The following is a 25,652-nucleotide window of genomic DNA, read 5'->3' as shown; positions in this document are numbered from 1 at the left end:
TCATAATTGAGCAATTTCAGTTTCATAATTAGCTATACTGTATACGGTTGACATAGAAATTTTTCGCATCACAAATAGGAACCGATACAAGATAATTTGGATCACGATAATTTGTGGGATACTTACACAATATGAATTCTTGGTAGCATCTCAAATCTAAAAAGAAACTAAAATCTATGTATAGTTTCAAATTTCAACACTGATACGAGATGAGAGTTGAGAGAGATTAGTAGTGTGATATGTTAACCTGCTAATTCGTCGTATGAATCAGATAGTGAGTAGTAGGGCAAGGAGATCAGAGGCAGACGGTGGCAAGGGCACACGGCAGCCGCAGCCGCAGCCGCTTCTAATCCCATCAACTACACACCAATCACGGATGAAAGAGGCATCTCAGGAGATTAGTTTTTTTAAGCAGTATCTCAGGAGATTAGATCGGAGGCTACATTGCCCATATGGCCGCTAGTGGGCTCTTTTACTATGGGCTTTTTCCTCCTTTACCCAAATACACGTACAGAACCTGAGATAGGGGGCCCAAGTATGCTTGTACGTGCGATCGTATCGCTGATTGCCTATGCATCTTTCACGCATCGCTCGATCGTTAGGGGGGGGGGGGGGGGGGGGGGGGGGCAGGCCCCTGCTCGCCCCCCCCCCCCCCCCCCCCCCCCCTGCCTCCGCCACTGTCCCCAATCATCCTTGATGAGTGTACATGACCCTCCATTTGGTGGCTCGTCGACTTGCCTCGCCATAGAGCCACTGATTTCTCAGCCATTTGGTGGCTTTTTTTCTCTTGTTGTTGGGCATGTGTGTTGTTACTCCACCATGAGAAATATTACTCCATCATACTTTTTATTACTTTCTCTAAGCTTGATTTTATTGTATAGACGTGATGGTTGCTTTATCTATAAAGCAGGTGGAACTCATGTTTGGAGGGTACTATCAACTTAGCGTTTCTTTAGAGAGTTCGCCTTCGCCTTTGGCTTCTTCTCTTTCCATCTAGTTCTTCCCACTGTTGTTCATCCGGAGAAATATTCCGCTCGTGAGAAATATTCCCGTCTTTTAGCAACTAGGTCTATTCCTTTCATGAGCTATAGTTCATCTGGAGTTTATGGCTTCGTCACCGCCGTCGACGCGCACCGTGATTGAGAACATGTCGGTAGTGGATGGCGGCGCACTTGACTGCAGCGCGTGCTACTCCCCACTGAAGCCGCCAGTCTTCCAGGTAAACAAAGCACGCAAATCTCGCAGAGTTCACAACGTTAACGTATCCTCCCCTAACCATATCGCTGGCGTGTTCACCGCAGTGTGACGTGGGACACCTGCTGTGCTCATCGTGCAGCGAGAAGATGGCCGGAGCGCGGAGGTGCCATGCGTGCCGGCGCGTCCTCGACGGCGCTGGATACCGCCCGTGCTACAGCGTGGACCGTATCTTGGGGTGCCTGCAGGTGTCATGCCCCAACGCCGGCTACGGCTGCTCCGCCAGGCTGGCCCGCCACGACCAGCGCGCGCACCTCCTCCAGGCGTGCCGGCACGGGCCATGCCACTGCCCGGCAGAGGCCTGCGCCTTCATCCGCCCGGTGACGGCGCTCTGGGACCATTTCTCCGCGGCGCACGGGTGGCCGTGCACCACCGCCGTTCTGACCGGGGGCGAGAACAGCGTCCACCTCCGCGACGGCTTCAGTGTCGTCAACCTTGTCTTCTCCTGCTGAGGGGGTTCCCTGATCAGTGGGCCGTCTCCGCTATCTGCTTCCACAGAAGCATGCACTGACTGATTGATGATCCCTTGTCTCTCGACGACAATCAAAATGCGACTTATATTTGGACGGCGTAGTAGTAATTAGCATCGGGAAGATAGATGCAGTATATCATTACTGGTCTCATGCATATCTTTGTTAGTTCGAAATATTCCAAGGATCAATGGTTCGTCCTGGGTTATGCATTTTGTTAGTATTGATGAGTTTACGCAATGTGGTACAGCAACTGATGTAGGCGAGACTACTCGTTTGATGCTGCTGACTGTTGTCATGTGCTAATGATTATTGGCGTGGTTCCTGACACCTGTAATACTCTGTGTTAGCGCTGCAAATAAACACTTTTGCTATTTCATAGGAGTAGTTGCCTACTGTAGTAATATTTCGTGAATCTCAGAAATTAAAGCTGCACATGAAACTTTAAATTACTCTCATGCAGTGGCAAAAAATGTCTTACATGATAAGACGGAAGGGGTATAACATAAAAAGTGTACAAATATTTGGAGGAAACACCAGGTCCCACCCATGGCATCCAAGACTATACTATCAGAATTTTGGAGGAAACCAAACATGAGATCATACCTTATGTCCTCATCAATTCGCGTCTACGAGGCTGATTGGTTGGATACCAATATTTAAGGACAACACTAACGCCCACATGTGTGGTGTGAGCCAAACCCGCTCACACGCCCTATAACACACAGACTACGCCACGTCATCACATGCATGCATGTGGGAATCATTTTGGACTTTCAATTTTTAAAATGCTTTATCTCTTAAATGAAAAATTCGATTGAAGATCCGTTTTCATCATTAAATCTCTCCCGATGAGATCTTCGAAACTAGATCTCATATCAATATATTGCGACGAATTTTTTTGAGTTAAAAGTTGCCATGTCTGTTCTGACGCGGAAGTTATGGTCATGTGCAAAATTTTTTTTGGGTTAAAAGTTATCAATATATTTCTTTGTGGCAGACGGCTTAGTAATGGTCATGTGCAAATCTGTTCTGTCGCAGCGCGGAGCTAAGGCCAACTCCACCGCACGACCTTAAACGGACGTCCGGTTTGACCGGATTTCGTCCGTTTGGGACGGCAATGGGTTCGTCCACGTCCGCTTCTGTCCGTTGGGTCGTGGGTGCGCCTAACGCGCAGCCTCAACCCAAATCATGTCCGAAGTGGACGTGATTAAAAAAAACAGAAAAACTAACATGAAATGCCTAAAAAGTAAATAAACGCAAATATAAAAACATAAAACATAAGTTAATCACGGCCACAAAACGGCTAGGTTTGACGGTTCACATTGCCATAATTAACATAAAAAACAAAATAAAAAACACCGCCCGCACGCTCTTGTCGTGCCCGTCGCCGTCTTCAGTGGCCGCCGTTGTCGTCGTCGTCGCTGACGAGGTCGACGTAGTCCGGCGGCGTCCAGAGGTGGGACGGCGGTCCGTTGGTACACGGGCGGGCTGGTACACGGGAGCCTGCACCACCTCGCGGTCGTACTTCCCCTTGCGGCCGGTGTTCCAGAAAACCATGGCTGCGAGGCGGCCGGCCGACGAGATCGAGGACGGGGAGAGGTCGAGCTAGGGTTTGGGGCGTGTCGGACATCGAGGAGGCAGCATAGGCTGGAGTTGGGAGTGTGGACGACGACCGGTCCACAGCTTCCCCATTTAAGAAGGACGGCGACCGTTCGCCTGGGCGGATGACAGGTGGGGCCGACCACGCGTGCGCATTAATGTCGGGCGGTGGGAGGTAGGTGGTCGCCTACCAAACGGCCCTGGCGCGAACTAGCGACGCGTCCGTTCGCTGTCCGCCGCGACCCAAACCCGACGCATGTTTGCACTCGAAATGGTCGGTCCGGACACAAAACGGAACAGATAGGTCTAGGCCGTGGCACGCTAGGCCGTCTAGTTTGTCTTTTTTACGCCAAACGGATAGGACCAGATGAGATGGGGTCGTGCGGTGGAGTTGACCTAACCGTGGCGACCAAGGCACACTAATGAACAACGTGAGAGGACGGTCCTCTGACCGAAGTGTTGTCTGTAGACCGTAGTAGGCAGTAGGCACGACCGTCACCATGGCTGCTCGCAGGACATTTCTGCAGGATTTCCACTATGCACGCAAGCCAGGCTCTCTTGCGCATGGGTAGGTCCCCAACCATTATGGCAGAGAAAGAGAACAAGAGATGACATATCGGTGAGATTTAGGCCCTGTTCGGCAGCTCTCCAGCTTCATATAATATGGAAGCGGAAGGAGCGCCAGTTTTACAACTCTAGGAAAATGTACTACGGACCGCTCCGCTCTGGCCGCTCCAGGAGCAGAGCCGCGGAGCGGAGGGCTGCCGAACACGGCCTTAGTGTGACAGTCTTTTTGTGAAGTTACATCCCATTGGGTACACTGTAGTTTAGGCTCACGACTGCGACAACTGAGGGTGCACATAGCAGCAGGTCATATGCCCGTAGGCTCTTGTACTACAGTTTTCCCTCATAGTGGAGTACTCCTACAGCTGTAGGTTTCTGCTTCTCCCTGCATTCTGTAGAAACCAAAGATCCGAGCTGCACCATGGTAGGATTGTTTGGACATTTGTAGAGTCTACGCTATAAAAAAAACGGATGTGTTATTTTCTTAGGAAAAAAAATCCCACATATTGTACTCCCTCCCTCTCAAAATAAATGTTTTAACCTTTGTATAACTTTGTACTAAAGTTAGTGCAAAGTTGAGACATTTATTTTGAAACGGAGGGAGTATGTTATAAAGGTTCGTTCGAAGCACAAAATACACTAAACATAATACAAATTACATCCAAACCCCCACAAGTACCACACGACCATTATTACCATCAAATGGTACCATCGATGCATCGTTGTCAGTGCTTGATTGGACGGAAATTAAGTGCATGTGACCTAAGGACTAGGTCCACAGAGCCGTATGCGGCGACATAGACAAGGGTATAACTTGTCGACGCCTGTTGTGTTATTTGCTTGGTTATAACTTGTCAATGACATTTTAAGAACTCCGATTTATTTTCCTGTGAATATTTGCCAACTCTTCGACAAGCAAAGATTTCACCGAAATTTGGGTAGCCAAATAGTTGGCAAGGTAAACTTTACGATAAACATATAAGCTTCCAATTGATACAAACTCTTTACGGATGTTGAGATCTACCACAACAATTATGCTTACTCTTTTTCTTAACTCGTCGAGGCCTTGTCTCCATCCTGGCTACATCATCTGCAGCTTCGGTTAAGTAATGCATAAGAAAAATGATGCGTCGAAGGAGCGAGAAGAGTGGAACTGATGGCAAAATGGTTTGTTCGGTTTGGTGGGGATGGGGTGGGGTGGTGGGGGGGGGGGTTAAATCTCATGCAAGTGAAAAGTGCAGTTCCTCTCAGCCCCCCCCCCCCCCCCAACTCCCCAAAATTTGTTAGGGAGGAATCAACCAAATAAGCCCTAAAAGGGATTGTTCAATTTGACCGAGTAACAAAAGGAAATTTATTCTCGGCAAACCTAGCCTCCATTTTCGTCTGAATAAAAAAGGGTAGTTTAAGTTGTATTATAGTTGAAAAAGAATTGTTTATTACAAATTTGCTCGACCAGGGAAATTTTGGTTTAAAAGACATGCTATAATGTTAGCAAAACTAGAGTTGGCTAGGCCATTTGGTTCAAAATACATGTTTTCATTATGTTAACTAAATTTTGGCCTTTGCCCATTATGCAAACATGTGCCATAGAAATCGGCCCATCTCCTTTATCAATGTGGTTTCACGGTCAGAGTTTGGGGTGAAGTCGAGGCATGGCCAGGTCTCCAAGACATCTCTCCTTCCGAGTGGGGCGCGACAGTTTTGGTCAAAGAGTGGTGGATCGAGACCCTTCACAAGCGGGCTCAATCTAGAAAAGCCCTCTTATCCATATGATGCTTATTGCTTGGGAGATTTGGAAGAAGTATAATGTGAGGTTTTTCACAACCTCTCCGTCACCACGGGCGTCATCGTCCCCAAGATCTTGGAGGAAATATCACCATGGGGCCTTGCAAAGCATTTAACTAATGTAATGTCACGAGTAATTGCTTTGTTTCCTTGCTTTATTGGGCTTTGTCTAAAAGAACTTCTCTCTTAATCTATTTAAATGATAAGTCTTGTTTAAAAAAATACTAGGTCATGTGAGACCAAACCAATCAATTGATAATATAACTATAAAGAGGTTTTCAAGACTTATAAAATAACACAGTGCAATAATAAACACGATACAATAGATACTTTTGTAGGGTGCGGTACAAAGAAAACGCCGGAGTGGGTCAAAATGGGAGCAGGCAAGGAAGCCATTGCTGGCTAACGGATTCTAAAATTATTTTGGACTATTTTGGAAGAGTTGTGACATCGCCAGATCAATTTATGCTTATCTTATCAGAGAGATCAAGCTGATGATGAGTCTTAGGGAGACTAGTATTACTCACATTCATAGACCCCAAAATAATGTTAGTGGTTGTTTGGCTTCCTTTGCTAGAGAGGAAGGTAGAACTATGACTAGGTAGGATCTGGTCCTCCCAAAGCTGTGGAACTTGCTGTATGATCGAGATTGTAACACTCGTGGGGTTTGAGTAATACAAGTTTCAGTTTACAAAAAAAGGAAAATCTGACGCTAATAGGGAACATTCGCTCTAGGAGATACTCGATGCGATGCATGTATTTATGCATTCAAGGATGATGCGGTCAATGACATCGACACTTCAAATGATAATTTTCAAACTTTAATATTTTCTGCTCTTACACCATGTATCTAATTTATGATCGATCTTCACTGCCAGCTTTGTCTCAATGAGAGCTTTGATACTATATCTCATGTGTGTTCGTTCCAACAGAAAAATCATCTTTCCCACCAAAGCATTAACAAATTTGCCATGATATTGATAAATTTGTCATCCAGTAACTTTAATGCAAACATTGTGATAACATTGACACGAATACAATGACAACTTTGTTTTTTGTTAGGTGGCAACAAATCCATTTAAAAATTTACCACCTAGTAAGTAATGAAGTTGTAATTTTCTTGATACCAAATCGTCACCTCCATAACTTTTTTATTTTGAACTACCCCTCCCCACCCATATATTGATTAAGAATAATGTTCTTACTATCATCCATTACAAAAATTAGCCATGCAGCGTGGAACACTACTCCCCAGATGACCACCAGAGCACGCATCAAAGCAAAACTTCACAATGTCATGAGCCACTCTATTAGAGCATCTACAATAAGGAAGTACCAAATGTGAGCCCCTATACGCTCGTGGACGCATCCGCGGATAGCGCCGGACAGGACCCCATATGTCTGCATCCACAACCACACTCGCCGTATCTCAATACCCAAATCGATGCAAAGTCATCATACATTCAACCATACAAAAATAGTGTAGCCTGAATAAATTTAGTACAAGCTAAAATAAAATTCAATAGTTCATACATAGATAAGCAATACATGAATGAATCAAGGACTTCAATCGCCGCGTTCATTGATCCTCTTCTTCATGCGGAGCAACCACTTATTATCTTCTTCATACAAGAGATTGATGTCATGCATCATCGACTACTACGCCTCTCTCGCAAGCCACAACTTTCATTACTTCAAGCCGCAACTTCTATTGTCACCGTTTCTTCAAGATCCCATCTTGCAACCTTCTTTTGTCTCTCCATTTCAACTTTGTTATTCACCAAGATCAACCTCTTTCGGTTGAACCCCATCATCTCCCTTTGCATATAGATGAACATCTTGTACCTTTGTGACGCCCGGGTAATTAAGCTACAGTGAACCTCTGCTAACGATGCCACGTCACCTCGGTTACTGTCGATAAACTCGCGCTAGTTTAAAACCGATTGAAATTCAGATTCGAAATAAAGTCAAAGCGGAAAGTTTTCAAATGTGAGAACTAAAATCCTTGAGTTGTTGCAAATAATCTTCTGATAATATTAGTGGTGAACCAACATTTTTTTGCAACTTGTTTAATTGACCTGAAGTAAATAAAACCGTGGCCTAATTAATAATTTAATTGCATTTTAAATTGTAGAAATTCTAAACTACTTTATTTTGATGTCAAATTAATTATAGCAGTGGCCTAAATTAGAACGATATTTTAGATGCAAGCTTTGTATTTTATAAAACTAATTTTCTTTTGAAAAACAAAAAAATGCCGAATAAAAATAAGGGGAAAACCCCCTTTCCCTGTTCCAGTGGGCCTCAGCCCACCCGAGCCAACCCACACAGCTGAGAGGATAAGACCAAGCCCCCCCCCCCCCCCCCCCCCCCCCCCCATCTCGCGGCCTCGTCAGCACCCCAGATCTTTTCCCTCCCCCTCGCTCGCCCCTTTCTTTTCTTCTTCGTCCGAGCGCGTGGTCGCCGCCACCTCGTCGATCCCGCGGCCACCGGACTCCCCTCGTCGCTGCAACAAGTCCAGGAGCTTCGCAGTGTTCGACTACGTCCTCTACGCACCACCGTTCGAGCTGGAGGGGACGACATTGCCGGGATCGATTTCATCTACTTCCTTCGGTCGTCGGCATTCATCGCCAAATCCGGCTACCCTCTGCTGCTCCTAAGCTGCTCACCGAGCCTCCTTGTGCTCCCTAGGTGAGCTCCGCGTCAACCCCCTCTCTTCGCCGCTCATTTTCGTCGCTCCGTCGCTGTCCCGTCGTGACCGAGCACTCCTCGCCGCCGGGCTTGGCGTAGCCGTGACCACAACAACAACGGCTCGCCTCTGAGCACACTGACGTACTCAACGCATCGCCGCGGAGCCCCCGTGCCTGCAGTCCCTCTTGCCGTGCTCCGTAGCACCGCGCACGAGCTTGCCCGAACTCCGGCAGCCGCCCCAGTCGTTGCTGCCGTCGATTTAGATCGCCTCCGCCTTCGTCGTATGCTCTGTTGGATGTGCGCGAGACTCAACCTTCGAACGCAACAAACTGCACACAATTTGGCCACCGGAGCGCCGTTACCGAGCCCGCCGCCTAGCGCCACTCCCCGCCGGTCGGCGCGCTCGCCGCGGGCCGCTCGCGCCCTGGTTTCGCATGCTCTCTGTCGCCCCACTGCTTCCTGCTCGCCGGCGGCCCTCGTCCGGCCGGCCGTGCCCGCCCCTGCTCTTGCCCGCTGCTGCCGATTTCGCCTGTGTCCGACGCCTGCTGCAACGGCCGCGGCCGCCGGTGCTCCCCCACGCGCCGCTCGCCGCGGGAGCCCCTCCTCCACCCGCCTTCGCGCCTCCTGCTTCGCTGGCGCTGCCACCACCCCCTCCCGCCGTTGCCGTTTTGCTCCGCTATGGCTGCGGTGCTGCTCCTTCCTCCGCCCCGCGCCCCCTGCCTCCTCTTGCTGCTCGCGCCGTCCCCACACCAGGCTGCGCCCGCCTCCGCCGCGCTCCCCTGCCGCACCCCCGACCTGCTGCGTGCTGACTGAAGCCGCTCGTTGCGCTGCCCCCGTTGCTCGCTCTTCCGGTGCTTGCTGTCGCTTGCCCGGCGCCCCCGTCATCCCCTGTCGATAGCGCCCGCCGCGCCCCTGGCCTCGTCGTCGTTCGCTCCCCTGCAACCGCCTCGCGCGCGCCCCTCCTCCCGAGTCCTTCACCGAGGCTTCGCCCCGCGCACCTATCGGAGCTCCGCTCCGGCGCCGCTCGCCGTGGTCGGGGCCGAGCCCCCTGGACGAAGCCACCACACGCGCATGCGTGTCCAGGAAGGGGACTGCCCCTTTTTAGATTAGGTACTAAGCCCCTATTTATCCTACCCCCCCACAAACAAGTGTATGACAGTGGGACCCGCATGCTAATTAAACATGTTTCTTTAACCAAGTCACTATTCACCGAGCCCCACCTGTCAAGGTTGACCAGTCAGCAGTCAACCCAGTTGACTGCTGACTGGGCTGTTGACTGTAGTCAACTAGGCCCCTGGCCCGACCAGTCAGTGGCTAGGGCTAGCTCTGGCTGTGTGTTAAAAGTTGTTGCACTGCTTATTATTCAAATTAAAATAATTCCTGGAATTTTTGAAAATTATTAAAACTTTGAAAATTAATATAAAATAAACCGTAATGCGGATGAAAATACTTTATACATGAAAGTTGCTCAGAACGACGAGACGAATCCGAATACGCAGCCCGTTCGTCCGCCACACATCCCTAGCATAGCAAACATGCAACTTTTCCCCTCCGGTTCATCTGTCCGAAAACGCGAAACACCGGGGATACTTTTCCGGATATCCCCCCTTCGCCGATATCACCTCCTACTGCGTTAGGTCACCTCTAGCACCGCATATTGCCTTGTTATATTTTGTGATGCTTGTTTGCTCCGTATTTACTGTTTCTTCCCCCCTCTTCCTCTCCGGTAGACCCCGAGACCGGCGTTGATGCGACTAAGTACGACTTCGGTGTTGACGACCCCTCCTTGCCAGAACAACCAGGCAAGCCCCCCCCCCTTGATCACCAGATATCGCCTATTCTTCTCTATACTGCTTGCATTAGAGTAGTGTAGCATGTTACTGCTTTCGGTTAATCCTATTCTGCTGCATAGCCTGTCATTGTTGCTACAGTTGTTACCCTTACCTGCAATCCTAAATGCTTAATATAGGTTGCTAGTATTCCATCTGTGGCCATACATTCTTGTCCGTCTGCCTTGCTATACTATCGGGCCGTGATCACTCGGGAGGTGATCACGGGTCTATACTTATATACTTTACATGATACCTGTGGTGACTAAAGTCGGGTCGGCTCGCAGGAGTACCCGCGAGTGGATCTTGTGGCGGACCGACAGGGCAGGTTGAGACCACCTAGGAGAGAGGTGGGCCTGGCCCTGGTCGGTGTCCGCGGTTACATCAATTAACACGCTTAACGAGATCTTGGTATTTGATCTGAGTCTGGCCATTGGGTCTATAAGCACTAACCAACTACGCGGGAACAGTTATGGGCACTCGACGTTGTGGTATCAGCCGAAGCCTTCGTGACGTCAGTGACTGAGCGGCGCGCGCCGGATTGGACTGGAACGCCTGCTAGGCTAGGTCTGCTTCTGGCCGCCCACGCAACGTGCAGGTGTGCAATGGGCGATGGGCCCAGACCCCTGTGCCATACGATTTAGACCGGCGTGCTGACCTCTCTGTTGTGCCTAGGTGGGGCTGCGACGTGTTGATCTTCCGAGGCCGGGCATGACCCAGGAAAGTGTGTCCGGCCAAATGGGATCAAGCGTGTTGGGTTATGTGGTGCACCCCTGCAGGGAAGTTTATCTATTCGAATAGCCGTATCCCTCGGTAACAGGACGACCTGGAGTTGTACCTTGACCTTATGACAACTAGAACCGGATACTTAATAAAACACACCCTTCCAATTGCCAGATATAACCCGGTGATCGCTCTCTAACAGGGCGACGAGGAGAGGATCGCCGGGTAGGATTATGCTATGCGTTGATACTTGGTGAACTTACCATCTACTCTCTTCTACATGCTGCAAGATGGAGGCTGCCAGAAGCGTAGTCTTCGACAGGACTAGCTATCCCCCTCTTATTCTGGCATTCTGCAGTTCAGTCCACCGATATTGCCCATTTACACAGATACCCATGCATATGTAGTGTAGATCCTTGCTTGCGAGTACTTTGGATGAGTACTCACGGTTGCTTTTATCCCTCTTCCCCCCCTTTCCTTTTTACCTGGTTGTCGCAACCAGATGTTGGAGCCCCGGAGCCAGACGCCACCATCGACGATGACCCCTACTACACCGGAGGTGCCTACTACTACGTGCAGGCCGCTGACGACGACCAGGAGTAGTTTAGGAGGATCCCAGGCAGGAGGCTTGCGCCTCTTTCGATCTGTATCCCAGTTTGTGCTAGCCTTCTTAAGGCAAACTTGTTTAACTTACATCTGTACTCAGATATTGTTGCTTCCGTTGACTCGTCTATGATCGAGCACTTGTATTCGAGCCCTCGAGGCCCCTGGCTTGTATTATGATGCTTGTATGACTTATTTATGTTTTTAGAGTTGTGTTGTGATATCTTCCCGTGAGTCCCTGATCTTGATCGTACACGTTTGCGTGCATGATTAGTGTACGATTGAATCGGGGGCGTCACAAGTTGGTATCAGAGCCGACTGCCTGTACGAATCCCCCTTCCACACTCCTTGGCCGAAGTCGAGTCTAGACATTGCAAAAACTTTTACTAACATGGCTGTGTGTCTTACGGGCCCACGTCGCCTTTTGGGTGGTATTAGGATCTTTTACTCCTCGATCCTTACTCTGAGACTCTGAACTCTCTTCTATTCGGGTTAAAATGAATTTACTAACTCTGACTCTAGGTTCTCGTAATTACTTTCTCCCGGAGAGCCCGTCACTCCAGATGATCGCTTGCTGCACTAGAAGATTCCGAAGATACTCTCCGAGGTTTTCCCGAGACCCTTGTGCTCACCGACTTTACAATCCCCTACCACCGATATACCCTTATGGATAACTACCTACAATTGTCGTTCATACCTTCATCCTCAGTTGCTCTTGTTATTACAAGATGCCCTAAATTGCTCTCCGTTGTTCCGAAAATCTTTTAAGCTAACTGCCTTGCAGTTCTTTACCACATGAATACCCCTATTGAAAATTCCTCACACTTATTGAGTATTCGTTCATCCCCAGTTGTTCGTATCCTTCATAAGATACTCTGAAATACTGTCCGACCTTCTGAGCATCCTCTTCAAACTATTGCTCTGCAAATACTTGTATGCTTACATTATGGATGCTCCCATATCACTAGCAATATTCACTAGTATCTTTTGACACCGTCATTTTGATCCTATTGATTAAACATGTGTGCGAATGCACACAATCATCAATCGTCCCTTCTAAATTATCTTTCCGGCTCAGACGTCATTTTGAACATGAGCTGGTTCTCGACCAAACTATTTGTCGTCAATTGCGCCTCTGGTCTATCCAACTTATCCATCCTTGATCAGAGCGTCTGCTTCTGATCCTTTGTTTTGGAAATCATAATTCCTTTGTTATCTAAGCATCGAATTATTCAGATGTTCTATAATCTGATGCTCGTGCATTCTTTCTTCCTCTGATTAAGTACCGATACTCACATCAGCTCCGTTGTGGGATTTCATCCGACATCGTCCTTCATATTCAATAACCTTGTGAGCCTTTCCACGGGTATATAATGCCTTTGGTAAATTGTATCCTATGCTTTGTCAACCATGCTCTACTTTTGAGCTTGTGTTATTTACTCCTGAAGTTCGTGGTATATGTTCTAAGAAGCCCCGATGGCTTGAACCTATGCCTTCCTTAATATGTGTGAACTCGAAAGTTTTCACGAGTCATACTCTTCTGGTATTTTGCTAGATAAAATTTCAACACTACAACTTCATCGAACACGAGAAGTAAATGAAAGGTTATGCATTGGAGAAGTGGGAGTCGACCTTGAACTTTGTGTTCATGCCCATGGACACCATGTAGATCTTCTCATCGAAGCTTCTTTTAAAATTAATTATGCCCTTGGTATAAGTTCATCTTATATCTGGGATCTGACCTTTTTCAATCGTGGTTCCGACCATGTTCTCCTTTAAATACCATTTCCTGTGCAAGTTTAAGCACTTGTCTTCTGTAGAGCAATACCCCGGTCCAACCTCTACTTTGATCTGTCGTCGAGTATTACCCCCTGGTATCTCGAGATTATCACGGAACTGCATAACTTCTTATGAGTTCTTCATCAAGTACTACATTCTCATTGATTCCATTTTTTTTCACGGGCTCTGAGTTATTAGACACTCAAAGACACCGATAACTGAATCGAGATCGCACCACGATTAAACAACTCTTGGTAACCTTCATTACTTACGAATTTGAACTCGATCACGTAAGTCCTAGCCTGCTCGGCTATATCATTATCATGCTAAACTTTAACTGTGCTACCTGGTCCTTAATCCCGGAGCACAACTTTCGATGATGAGCTAAGCTTACGTCAATCTTCCTCGTCATATCAGTTCGCCTTGAACAACAAGCTTGATTTCAAGTTTGTGTCCTACCCATGGTCCCAATAACCTTCCGCTTCATCATTCCTTTGACTTGATGTCGTCGCTGATTGATTACATCTTCATGAAATCTCTCGACAAATGTGTCGTGATCATCATCAACCTTATGAGCTCTTCCAGGATATCAATTGAGTTCATGATGAGAAATACCATCCTTGCCCCCGATGATTTGTGTTATCTTTGACCACTTTATTGCCTTCCGTTCAACACAAACTTGTTCGTGTTTTGTGTTATACCTTGAGATCCTTGCTATCCAGCATTTGTTCGTCTTTACCTTGGGGTATTACCATCTCTTATGTCAAGAATGTCGTGAGAATTTCACCACCTCTTAAGAATTCTTGATACAGGTGATACCTTTTGCCATATCCGTTCATTCCTTGGTCTCCGTGTTATTTCTAACCGGAAAACCGACAATCGAACTATGATGTGCGACTTCAAAACTTCTAGCAACCCTACTGCTTCGAAGTTAATGGTCGATATTTCATTCTTAGACCATTGGTTATCGAACCACCATTCTAACATTGATCATGCTACTTAAGCCTATTTCGGGTGCACCTTCAACCAATGTTTAACTGTGTATGTTTTCCTCGAGCATACATCATTATATCATTTGATCTGACTAATGTTATCTCCTTGTTCACATAATTATGGAAACCCATCTTTTGGAAGTCTTGATGAATTGTCGCTGAGTTCATTAGCTACCACCTCATCCTCCCCTTGGTTTAATGACGAACTCTTGCTTCGGAACTTGCTTCCATAGTTCATTGCCCGAGAATCTTATAATGCCATCTCGTCAATTGCGTTGCACCTTTTCTCCTCAGGCATCATGAGTCTGAGGTATCCTGACACCAATCAGATCTTAATCTCGGTCAGATATGATGGTTGGAACATTTTCCAAGAGTCACAACATTGATCTTTATATGACCCGGTAAGGTGATGTCATGCCTAGCACACCTGGCCAGAGGATCTATTGTTATAGTTTTATTTTTAGTAAGGTTATCCATTCTCCCATGAGGAAATTGTAAGACTTATTCTACAAGTTGTTCCTGATGGATCCTTTGTGTATCCAAAGTCTGACCTTCGCTTGAAGACCATGTCAATGCTATCTCGAAGCATGTCTGTGGTAATCCGATTTTCAATAAGAGCATTTGAAGCACAATGCTAAATTTTCTTTATCATTTATCCTAACACCGTTGTATGGGTAATATCATGAGATTCCTCCCCCCTTACCTAAATGGTTCCCTACTTTCTATCCTGTCATGGATATCATGCTCCGCTTGTCCTTGGGAAGGACATACCCCCGAAATATGTGTGTATACACATTTTCCTTTCCATTGTTCTATTTAAACCTGATAATCACTTTTCCTTTCCATTGTTTTGTTTAACATTTCTGGTGATCTATATGATCTAAGCAGTAATATTCTTCTGCTTATGTAAACACCTCGGTGTACAATTCTGTCAGAAAGACCCTGTTACTTTTGTTGATGACATTCCGGTAACCACCGATGGACGAGAACTTTGCCTATTGGTCCGCCTCGTTCAACGAGCAGGAAAATGGTTAACTTCGTCCCTCGCCCTTGGTACCGATGTTGTTGCCGACATAACCGACAGACTATCATCTCACATGCCTTGCTTACATGATCGTGTAGGATGTCACCACGCTTCCTACTTTTAACCCACATGGTGGGCCCATAACCCATAGTTCCGCAGGATCAAAACCTGACTCTCCTGTACACCTTGTTGACAAAGTTATCCCTTGCTCTTGGTTTCGTAGGTAATTCGCGAGCCACCTTCCTAGTGATCTATTCTGGTATCAGACACAATACTTCTTCTCGTTGCTCTGAACCCCTTTTCACACTCCGTTTCAGGCAACGAGCGATTGCATGCCCGCTCGGAAATTCTCATGCGACCTTCATATTTTGATCTCGATATATTATTAAGTTTCAATTTGAGAGTTACTTTCCGCCACCTCCCCCGATGTTATCTACCAGATAGACAACCTTGCAGAGGTCCGTTCTCCCGGAATACCCCCTTATCCTTTTCGTAAGTTCGATGGAGTTCTCGATGAAAGGATGCCGACTTCATCATGATGACCTGAAGCAGAAAAATGAAGATATCAACGTAATGGATCGGCCTCCTTGAGAAGAGCAACCAGGCCCGAGAAGATTCGTTAGAATTTCGTAACCAGAATTTTCTCCCTTAATCCACCTCTTAAATCTCGGGACGAGATTTCTTGTAGTGGAGGTGAATTGTGACACCCGGGTAATTAAGCTACAGTGAACCTCTGCTAACGATGCCACGTCACCTCGGTTACTGTCGATAAACTTGCGCTAGTTTAAAACTGATTCAAATTCAGATTCGAAATAAAGTCAAAGCGGAAAGTTTTCAAATATGAGAACTAAAATCTTTGAGTTGTTGCAAATAATCTTTTGATAATATTAGTGGTGAACCAACATTTTTTTGCAACTTGTTTAATTGACCTAAAGTAAATAAAACCGTGGCCTAATTAATAATTTAATTGCATTTTAAATTGTAGAAATTCTAAACTACTTTATTTTGATGTCAAATTAATTATAGCAGTGGCCTAAGTTAGAACGATATTTTAGATGCAAGCTTTGTATTTTACAAAACTAATTTTCTTATAAAAAAAAAGAAATGCCAAATAAAAATAAGGGGAAAACCCCCTTTCCCTATTCTTCCCGTGGGTCTCGGCCCACCCGAGCCAACCGACACAGCTGAGAGGATGAGACCAAGCCCCCCCCCCGGGTCTCTCGGCCTCGTCAGCACCCCAGATCCTTTCCCTCCCCCCTCGCTCGGTCCCCTCTCGCTCGCCCCTTTCTTTTCTTCTTCGTCTGAGCGCGTGGTCGCCGCTACCTCGTCGATCCCGCGGCCACCGGACTCCCCTCGTCGCTGCAACAAGTCCAGGAGCTTCGCAGTGTTCGACTACGTCCTCTACGCACCACCGTTCGAGCTGGAGGGGACGACATCGCCGGGATCGATTTCATCTACTTCCTTCGGTCGTCGGGGTTCATCGCCAAATCCGGCTACCCTCTGCTGCTCCTAAGCTACTTACCAAGCCTCCTTGTGCTCCCTAGGTGAGCTCCGCGTCAACCCCCTCTCTTCGCCGCTCATTTTCGTCGCTCCGTCGCTGTCCCGTCGTGACCGAGCGCTCCTCGCCGCCGGGCTTGGCGTAGCCGTGACCACAACAACAACGGCTTGCCTCTGAGCACACTGACATACTCAACGCATCGCCGCGAAGCCCCCGTGCCTGCAGTCCCTCTTGCCGTGCTCCGTAGCACCGCGCACGAGCTTGCCCGAACTCCGGCAGCCGCCCCAGTCGTTGCTGCCGTCGATTTAGATCGCCTCCGCCTTCGTCGTATGCTCTGTTGGATGTGCGCGAGACTCAACCTTCGAACGCAACAAACTGCACACAATTTGGCCACCGGAGCGCCGTTACCGAGCCCGCCGCCTAGCGCCACTTCCCGCTGGTCGGCGCGCTCGCCGCGGGCCGCTCACGCCCTGGTTTCGCATGCTCTCTGTCACCCCGCTGCTTCCTGCTCGCCGGCGCCCCTCCTCCGGCCGGCCGCGCCCACCCCTGCTCCTGCCCGCTGCTGCCGATTTCGCCTGTGTCCGACGCCTGCTGCAACCGCCGCGGCCGCCAGTGCTCCCCCACGCGCTGCTCGCCGCGGGAGCCCCGCCTCCACCCGCCTTCGCGCCTCCCGCTTCGCCCGGCGCTGCCACCACCCCCAGCCGCCGTTGCCGTTTTGCTCCGCTACGGCTGTGGTGCTGCTCCTTCCTCCGCCCCGCGCCCCCTGCCTCCTCTAGCTACTCGCGCCGTCCCCACACCAGGTTGCGCCCGCCTCCGTCGCGCTCCCCTGCCGCACCACGACCTGCTGCACGCTAACTGCAGCCGCTCGCTGCGCTTCCCCCGTTGCTCGCTCTTCTGCTGCTTGCTGTCGCTTGCCCGGCGCACCCGTCATCCCCTGTCGATAGCGCCCGCCGCGCCCCTGGCCTCGCCGCCGTTCGCTCCCCTGCAACCGCCTCGCGCGCGCCCCTCCTCCCGAGTCCTTCGCCGAGGCTTCGCCCCGCGCATCCATCGGAGCTCCGCTCCGGTGCCGCTCGCCGTGGTTGGGGCCGAAGCCACCACACGCGCATGCGTGTCCAGGAAGGGGACTGCCCCTTTTTAGATTAGGTACTAAGGCCCTAATTTATCCTAACCCCCCCACTAACAAGTGTATGACAGTGGGACCCGCATGCTAATTAAACATGTTTCTTTAACCAAGTCACTATTCACCGGGCCCCACCTATCAAGGTTGACCAGTCAGTAGTCAACCCAGTTGACTGCTGACTGGGCTGTTGACTGTAGTCAACTGGGCCCCTGGCCCCACCAGTCAGTGGCTAGGGCTAGCTCTGGCTGTGTGTTAAAAGTTGTTGCACTGTTTATTTATTCGAATTAAAATAATTCCAGGAATTTTTAAAAATTATTAAAACTTTGAAAATTAATATAAAATAAACCGTAACTCGGATGAAAATATTTTATACATGAAAGTTGCTCAGAACGACGAGACAAATCCGAATACGCAGCCCGTTCGTCCGCCACACATCCCTAGCATAGCAAACATGCAACTTTTCCCCTCCGGTTCATCTGTCCAAAAACGCGAAACACCGGGGATACTTTCCCGGATGTTTCGCCCCTTCGCCGATATCACCTCCTACTGCGTTAGGTCACCTCTAGCACCGCATATTGCCTTGTTATATTTTGTGATGCTTGTTTGCTCCGTATTTACTGTTTCTTCCCCCCTCTTCCTCTCCGGTAGACCCCGAGACCGGCGTTGATGCGACTGAGTACGACTTCGGTGTTGACGACCCCTCCTTGCCAGAACAACCAGGCAAGCCCCCCCCTTGATCATCAGATATCGCCTATTCTTCTCTATACTGCTTGCATTAGAGTAGTGTAGCATGTTACTGCTTGCGGTTAATCCTATTCTGCTGCATAGCCTGTCATTGTTGCTACAGTTGTTACCCTTACCTGCAATCCTAAATGCTTAGTATAGGATGCTAGTATTCCATCTGTGGCCCTACATTCTTGTCCGTCTGCCTTGCTATACTATCGGGCCGTGATCACTCGGGAGGTGATCACGGGTATATACTTATATACTTTACATGATACCTGTGGTGACTAAAGTCGGGTCGGCTCGTAGGAGTACCCGCGAGTGGATCTTGTGGCGGGGCGACAGGGCAGGTTGAGACCACCTAGGAGAGAGGTGGGCCTGGCCTTGGTCGGTGTCCGCGGTTACATCATTTAACACGCTTAACGAGATCTTGGTATTTGATCTGAGTCTGGCCATTTGGTCTATACGCACTAACCAACTACGCGGCAACAGTTATGGGCACTCGACGTCGTGGTATCAGCCGAAGCCTTCGTGACGTCAGCGACTGAGCGGCGTGCGCCGGATTGGACTGGAACGCCTGCTAGGCTAGGTCTGCTTCCGGCCGCCCACGCAACGTGTAGGTGTGCAATGGGCGATGGGCCCAGACCCCTGTGGCATAGGATTTAGACCGGCGTGCTGACCTCTCTGTTGTGCCTAGGTGGGGCTGCGACATGTTGATCTTCCGAGTCCGGGCATGACCCAGGAAAGTGTGTCCGGCCAAATGGGATCAAGCATGTTGGGTTATGTGGTGCACCCCTGCAGGGAAGTTTATCTATTCGAATAGCAGTGTCCCTCGGTAATAGGACGACCCGGAGTTGTACCTTGACCTTACGACAACTAGAACTGGATACTTAATAAAACACACCCTTCCAAGTGCCAGATATAACCCGGTGATCGCTCTCTAACAGGGCGACGAGGAGAGGATCGCCGGGTAGGATTATGCTATGCGTTGATACTTGGTGAACTTACCATCTACTCTCTTCTACATGCTGCAAGATGGAGGCTGCCAGAAGCGTAGTCTTCGACAGGACTAGCTATCCCCCTCTTATTCTGGCATTCTGCAGTTCAGTCCACCGATATTGCCCATTTACACAGATACCCATGCATATGTAGTGTAGATCCTTGCTTGCGAGTACTTTGGATGAGTACTCACGGTTGCTTTTATCCCTCTTTCCCCCCTTTCCTTTTTACCTGGTTGTCGCAACCAGATGTTGGAGCCCCGGAGCCAGACGCCACCATCGACGATGACCCCTACTACACCAGAGGTGCCTACTACTACGTGCAGGCCGCTGATGACGACCATGAGTAGTTTAGGAGGATCCCAGGCAGGAGGTCTGGGCCTCTTTCGATCCGTATCCCAGTTTGTGCTAGCCTTCTTAAGGCAAACTTGTTTAACTTATGTCTGTACTCAGATATTGTTGCTTTCGCTGACTCGTCTATGATCGAGCACTTGTATTCGAGCCCTCGAGGCCCCTAGCTTGTATTATGATGCTTGTATGACTTATTTATGTTTTTAGAGTTGTGTTGTGATATCTTTCCGTGAGTCCCTGATCTTGATCGTACATGTTTGCGTGCATGATTAGTGTACGATTGAATCGGGGGCGTCACAACCTTTCCTCCCTGTTTACCTCCTTCGCGGAAAAATGCCCGTCCAAGTAGTGGCAATTTTGCATACCGCTCCTTCATGCGCCACCCTATCGTTCTCCCACTTGTTCCACATCACTTGCCAGTTTCTCTTAGGCATGGTTGCTTGCATGTCCGCCCTCATTTTCTTCTTCTTCCTCATCTAATCCAATTGATTGAGCGGAGTTAGACCCATCATTTTTCTTCATCTTCTTCGTGGCATTTTAAATATCCTTGAGCACGGTTTGCCATTTGAGTTTCCCATTATTTTCATCCAATAATGTGAAAAGGTGAATGTCTTTCTTCTCCACTTGATGGTACAATGCCGCCGACAAAGTTGCATGGGCTTGAACTTCGATGCCGCGTTGGTTCTGGCTAACAACTTCTTTGAGATAACCAATAAATTTGCTCACGACCTCTTGTATGAGTGACCATCTATGTTGAAGAGAGCATGGGACACGGTTCGTACCGATTGGATGTGGCTTCACATAGTGTTTTTGCTAATGGAAAAGTTTGTGATTTCCCCCCGATATTTCTCATATTTTTGCTCGGTTCCACATATTGGGTCCATGACCGTCTTACATCGACTTTCAAACAACAAAACATCTTCAAATTGTGTGAATGTCGGACCTCTAGGCTTCACTACTTTCGTACCAACCCGCTTCTTCCTTTTAGTGCGTGAAGTTTTCCCAAATTCAAACACCGAGGAATTGCTATCCTCCGTGGTAAATTGCAAAGACTGTTGACCATCATTTATCAGCAGCAGACGGGAAGGGCATCTTAGGACTGGCCGCCTCCACCGCTGCCTTCGCCGCCGCCTCGCGCTGCCTCCGGCGGCGCTCCTTCCGGTCAAGGTTCTCCACCTTGCAAGGAGCCGCCAGGCCGGTGACCCCAACTGATTCCACCGAGGCATCATCCATAGCCGTGGCAGCGGACTGGGTTGTCGGTGAGGACGGTCGAGGACGGCGAGTAAGGGAGAAGGTCAGCGGCTACGCGGAGGCGGGAAATAGAGAATGATGAAGGGATGGTTTTGGTCGAAGAGGATGATGTCTACTAGACCGATGTTTTGATCAGTCAGTCTAGAGGGCAGTATAAATTCAAAAAATTTCAAAAAAATATAAAACCTTGGAAACCTAGCTTTGTTTGTGCAAGAGATCACGTGTGCCAAAATTGAGGTGATTTGGAGGTGGTCGAAAAAATCACCGCATTCCGGAGGGACCATTTGGTCTAACTTAAGCCATTTTTTGAACAAAGGTGATTTTTTCCACCACCTCCAAATCACCCAATTTCTCAATGACACGGTGACCCACGTGTGCCAAACATGTCCAAGAAAGAAAATTTGGAAAAAAATATTTTACAATGCCCCCTTGAGGTATAGACAGATGTTTTGATCAGTGAGTCTACAGGGCAGTATAAATTCAAAAAAATTTAAAAAAATATAAAACCTTGGAAACCTAGCTTTGTTTGTGCAAGAGATCATGTGTGCCCAAATTGAGGTGACTTGGAGGTGGTCGAAAAAATCACCGCATTCCGGAGGGACCATTTGGTCTAACTTAAGCCATTTTTTGAACAAAGGTGAGTTTTTCCACCACCTCCAAATCACACAATTTCTCTATGACATGGTGACCCACGTGTGCCAAACATGTCCATGAAAGAACATTTGGGAAAAAAATTACAATGCCCCCTTGAGGTATAGACCGATGTTTTGATCAGTCAGTCTAGAGGGCAGTATAAATTCAAAAAAATTCAAAAAAATATAAAACCTTGGAAACCTAGCTTTGTTTGTGCAAGGGATCATGTGTGCCCAAATTGAGGTGATTTGGAGGTGGTCAAAAAAATCGCCGCATTCCGGAGGCACCATTTGGTCTTAACTTAACCCATTTTTTGAACAAAGGTGATTTTTTCCACCACCTCCAAATCACCCAATTTCTCTATGACACGGTGACCCACGTGTGCCAAACATGTCCATGAAAGAAAATTTGGAAAAATATATTTTACAATGCCCCCTTGAGGTATAGACCGATGTTTTGATCAGTGAGTCTACAGGGCAGTACAAATTCAAAAAAATTCAAAAAAATATAAAACCTTGGAAACCTAGCTTTGTTTGTGCAAGAGATCATGTGTGCCCAAATTGATGTGATTTGGAGGTGGTCAAAAAATCACCGCATTCCGGAGGCACCATTTGGTCTTAACTTAAGCCATTTTTTGAACAAAGGTGATTTTTTCCCCCACCTCCAAATCACCCAATTTCTCTATGACACGGTGACCCACGTGTGCCAAACATGTCCATGAAAGAAAATTTGGAAAAATATATTTTACAATGCCCCCTTGAGGTATAGACCGATGTTTTGATCAGTCAGTCTACAGGCAGTATAAATTCAAAAAATTTCAAAAAAAATATAAAACCTTGGAAACCTAGCTTTGTTTGTGCAAGAGATCATGTGTGCCCAAATTGAGGTGATTTGGAGGTGGTCGAAAAAATCACCGCATTCCGGAGGGACCATTTGGTCTAACTTAAGCCATTTTTTGAACAAAGGTGATTTTTTCCACCACCTCCAAATCACACAATTTCTCTATGACACGGTGACCCACGTGTGCCAAACATGTCCATGAAAGAACATTTGGAAAAAAATTTACAATGCCCCCTTGAGGTATAGACCGATGTTTTGATCAGTCAGTCTAGAGGGCAGTATAAATTCAAAAAAATTCAAAAAAATATAAAACCTTGGAAACCTAGCTTTGTTTGTGCAAGAGATCATGTGTGCCCAAATTGAGGTGATTTGGAGGTGGTCAAAAAATCACCGCATTCCGGAGGCACCATTTGGTCTTAACTTAAGCCATTTTTTGAACAAAGGTGATTTTTTCCACCACCTCCAAATCACCCAATTTCTCTATGACACGGTGACCCACGTGTGCCAAACATGTCCATGAAAGAAAATTTGGAAAAAAATATTTTACAATGCCCCCTTGAGGTATAGACCGATGTTTTGATCAGTGAGTCTACAGGGCAGTATAAATTCAAAAAATTTCAAAAAAATATAAAACCTTGGAAACCTAGCTTTGTTTGTGCAAGAGATTATGTGTGCCCAAATTGAGGTGATTTGGAGGTGGTCGAAAAAATCACCGCATTCCGGAGGGACCATTTGGTCTAACTTAAGCCATTTTTTGAACAAAGGTGATTTTTTCCACCACCTCCAAATCACACAATTTCTCTATGACACGGTGACCCCGTGTGCCAAACATGTCCATGAAAGAACATTTGGAAAAAAAATTACAATGCCCCCTTGAGGTATAGACCGATGTTTTGATTAGTCAGTCTAGAGGGCAGTATAAATTCAAAAAAATTCAAAAAAATATAAAACCTTGGAAACCTAGCTTTGTTTGTGCAAGAGATCATGTGTGCCCAAATTGAGGTGATTTGGAGGTGGTCAAAAAAATCACCGCATTCCGGAGGCACCATTTGGTCTTAACTTAAGCCATTTTTTGAACAAAGGTGATTTTTTCCACCACCTCAAAATCACCCAATTTCTCTATGACACGGTGACCCACGTGTGCCAAACATGTCCATGAAAGAACATTTGGAAAAAAATATTTTACAATGCCCCCTTGAGGTATATACCGATGTTTTGATCAGTCAGTCTACATGGCAGTATAAATTCAAAAAATTACATAAAATATAAAACCTTGTAAACCTAGCTTTTTTTGTGCAAGAGATCATGTGTGCCCAAATTGAGGTGATTTGGAGGTGGTCGAAAAAATCACCGCATTCCGGAGGGACCATTACTTAAGCCATTTTTTGAACAAAGGTGATTTGTTCCACCACCTCCAAATCACCCAATTTCTCTATGACACGGTGACCCACATGTGCCAAACATGTCCATGAAATAAAATTTGGAAGAAATATATTTTACAATGCCCCCTTGAGGTATAGACCGATATTTTGATTAGTCTGTCTAGAGGGCAGTATAAATTCAATTTTTTATATAAATTATAAGAAACTTAGCTTTGTTTGTGCAAGAGATCATGTGTGCCAAAACTGAGGTGATTTGGAGGTGGTCGAAAAAATCACCGCATTCCGGAGGGACCATTTGGTCCAACTTAAGCCATTTTTTGAACAAAGGTGATTTTTCCACCACCTCCAAATCACCCAATTTCTCTATGACACGGTGACCCACATGTGCCAAGCATGTCCATGAAATAAAATTTGGAAAAAATATATTTTACAATGCCCCCTTGAGGTATAGACCGATGTTTTGATCAGTCAGTCTAGAGGGCAGTATAAATTCAAAAAAATTCAAAAAAATATAAAACCTTGGAAACTTAGCTTTGTTTGTGCAAGAGATCATGTGTGCCAAAATTGACGTGATTTGGAGGTGGTCGAAAAAATCACCGCATTCCGGAGGGACCATTTGGTCTAAATTAAGCCATTTTTTGAACAAAGGTGATTTTTTCCACCACCTCCAAATCACCCAATTTCTCCATGACACGGTGACCCACATGTGCCAAACATGTCGATCAAAGAAAATTTGGAAAAAAATATATTTTACAATGCCCCCTTGAGGTATAGACCGATGTTTTGATCAGTCAGTCTAGAGGGCAGTATAAATTCAAAAAATTGCAACAAAAATATAAAACCTTGGAAACCTAGCTTTGTTTGTGCAAGAGATCATGTGTGCCAAAATTGAGGTGATTTGGAGGTGGTCGATAAAATCACCGCATTCCGAAGGGTCCATTTGGTAACTTAAGCCATTTTTTGAACAAAGATGATTTTTTCCACCACCTCCAAATCACCCAATTTCTCTATGACACGGTGACCCACATGTGCCAAACATGTCCATGAAAGAAAATTTGGAAAAAATATATTTTACAATGCCCCCTTGAGGTATAGACCGATGTTTTGATCAGTCAGTCTAGAGGGCAGTATAAATTCAAAAAATTTCAAAAAAAATATAAAACCTTGGAAACCTAGCTTTGTTTGTGCAAGAGATCATGTGTGCCAAAATTGAGGTGATTTGGAGGTGGTCGAGAAAATCACCGCATTCCGGTGGGACCATTTGGTCTAACTTAAGCCATTTTTTGAACAAAGGTGATTTTTTCAACCACCTCCAAATCACCCAATTTCTCTATGACACGGTGACCCACATGTGCCAAACATGTCCATGAAAGAAAATTTGGAAAAAATATATTTTACAATGCCCCCTTGAGGTATAGACTGATGTTTTGATCAGTGAGTCTACAGGGCAGTATAAATTCAAAAAAATTCAAAACAAATATAAAACCTTGGAAACCTAGCTTTGTTTGTGCAAGAGATCATGTGTGCCAATATTGAGGTG

The 25,652-nt window shown here is 46.9% G+C and overlaps 1 protein-coding gene and 1 long non-coding RNA gene across 3 annotated transcripts; both read left to right on the top strand.

The window, feature by feature from the left end:
• The first annotated feature begins 1,147 nt into the window (after positions 1-1,147).
• Positions 1,148-1,706, top strand: LOC109744345 (putative E3 ubiquitin-protein ligase SINA-like 6). The gene is made up of 2 exons (XM_020303454.1): positions 1,148-1,219; positions 1,302-1,706. Exons 1-2 carry the CDS (start codon positions 1,148-1,150, stop codon positions 1,704-1,706), a joined length of 477 nt encoding a protein of 158 aa, XP_020159043.1.
• Positions 1,707-8,064: 6,358 nt separating this feature from the next.
• On the top strand, positions 8,065-20,211 carry LOC141041831 (uncharacterized). 2 transcript variants are annotated; one of them, XR_012203547.1, is made up of 5 exons: positions 8,065-8,366; positions 10,097-10,168; positions 11,421-16,860; positions 18,583-18,654; positions 19,905-20,211. It is a non-coding gene; the product is annotated as an uncharacterized lncRNA (long non-coding RNA). The 2 variants fall into 2 exon arrangements; XR_012203548.1 differs by lacking the exon at positions 18,583-18,654.
• The last annotated feature ends 5,441 nt before the right edge of the window (positions 20,212-25,652 follow it).

Source organism: Aegilops tauschii, chromosome 1 (genome assembly GCF_002575655.3).
Source record: "Aegilops tauschii subsp. strangulata cultivar AL8/78 chromosome 1, Aet v6.0, whole genome shotgun sequence".
NCBI classification, from domain to species: Eukaryota; Viridiplantae; Streptophyta; class Magnoliopsida; order Poales; family Poaceae; genus Aegilops; species Aegilops tauschii.
This window is presented reverse-complemented; position numbering and strand designations above follow the sequence as displayed.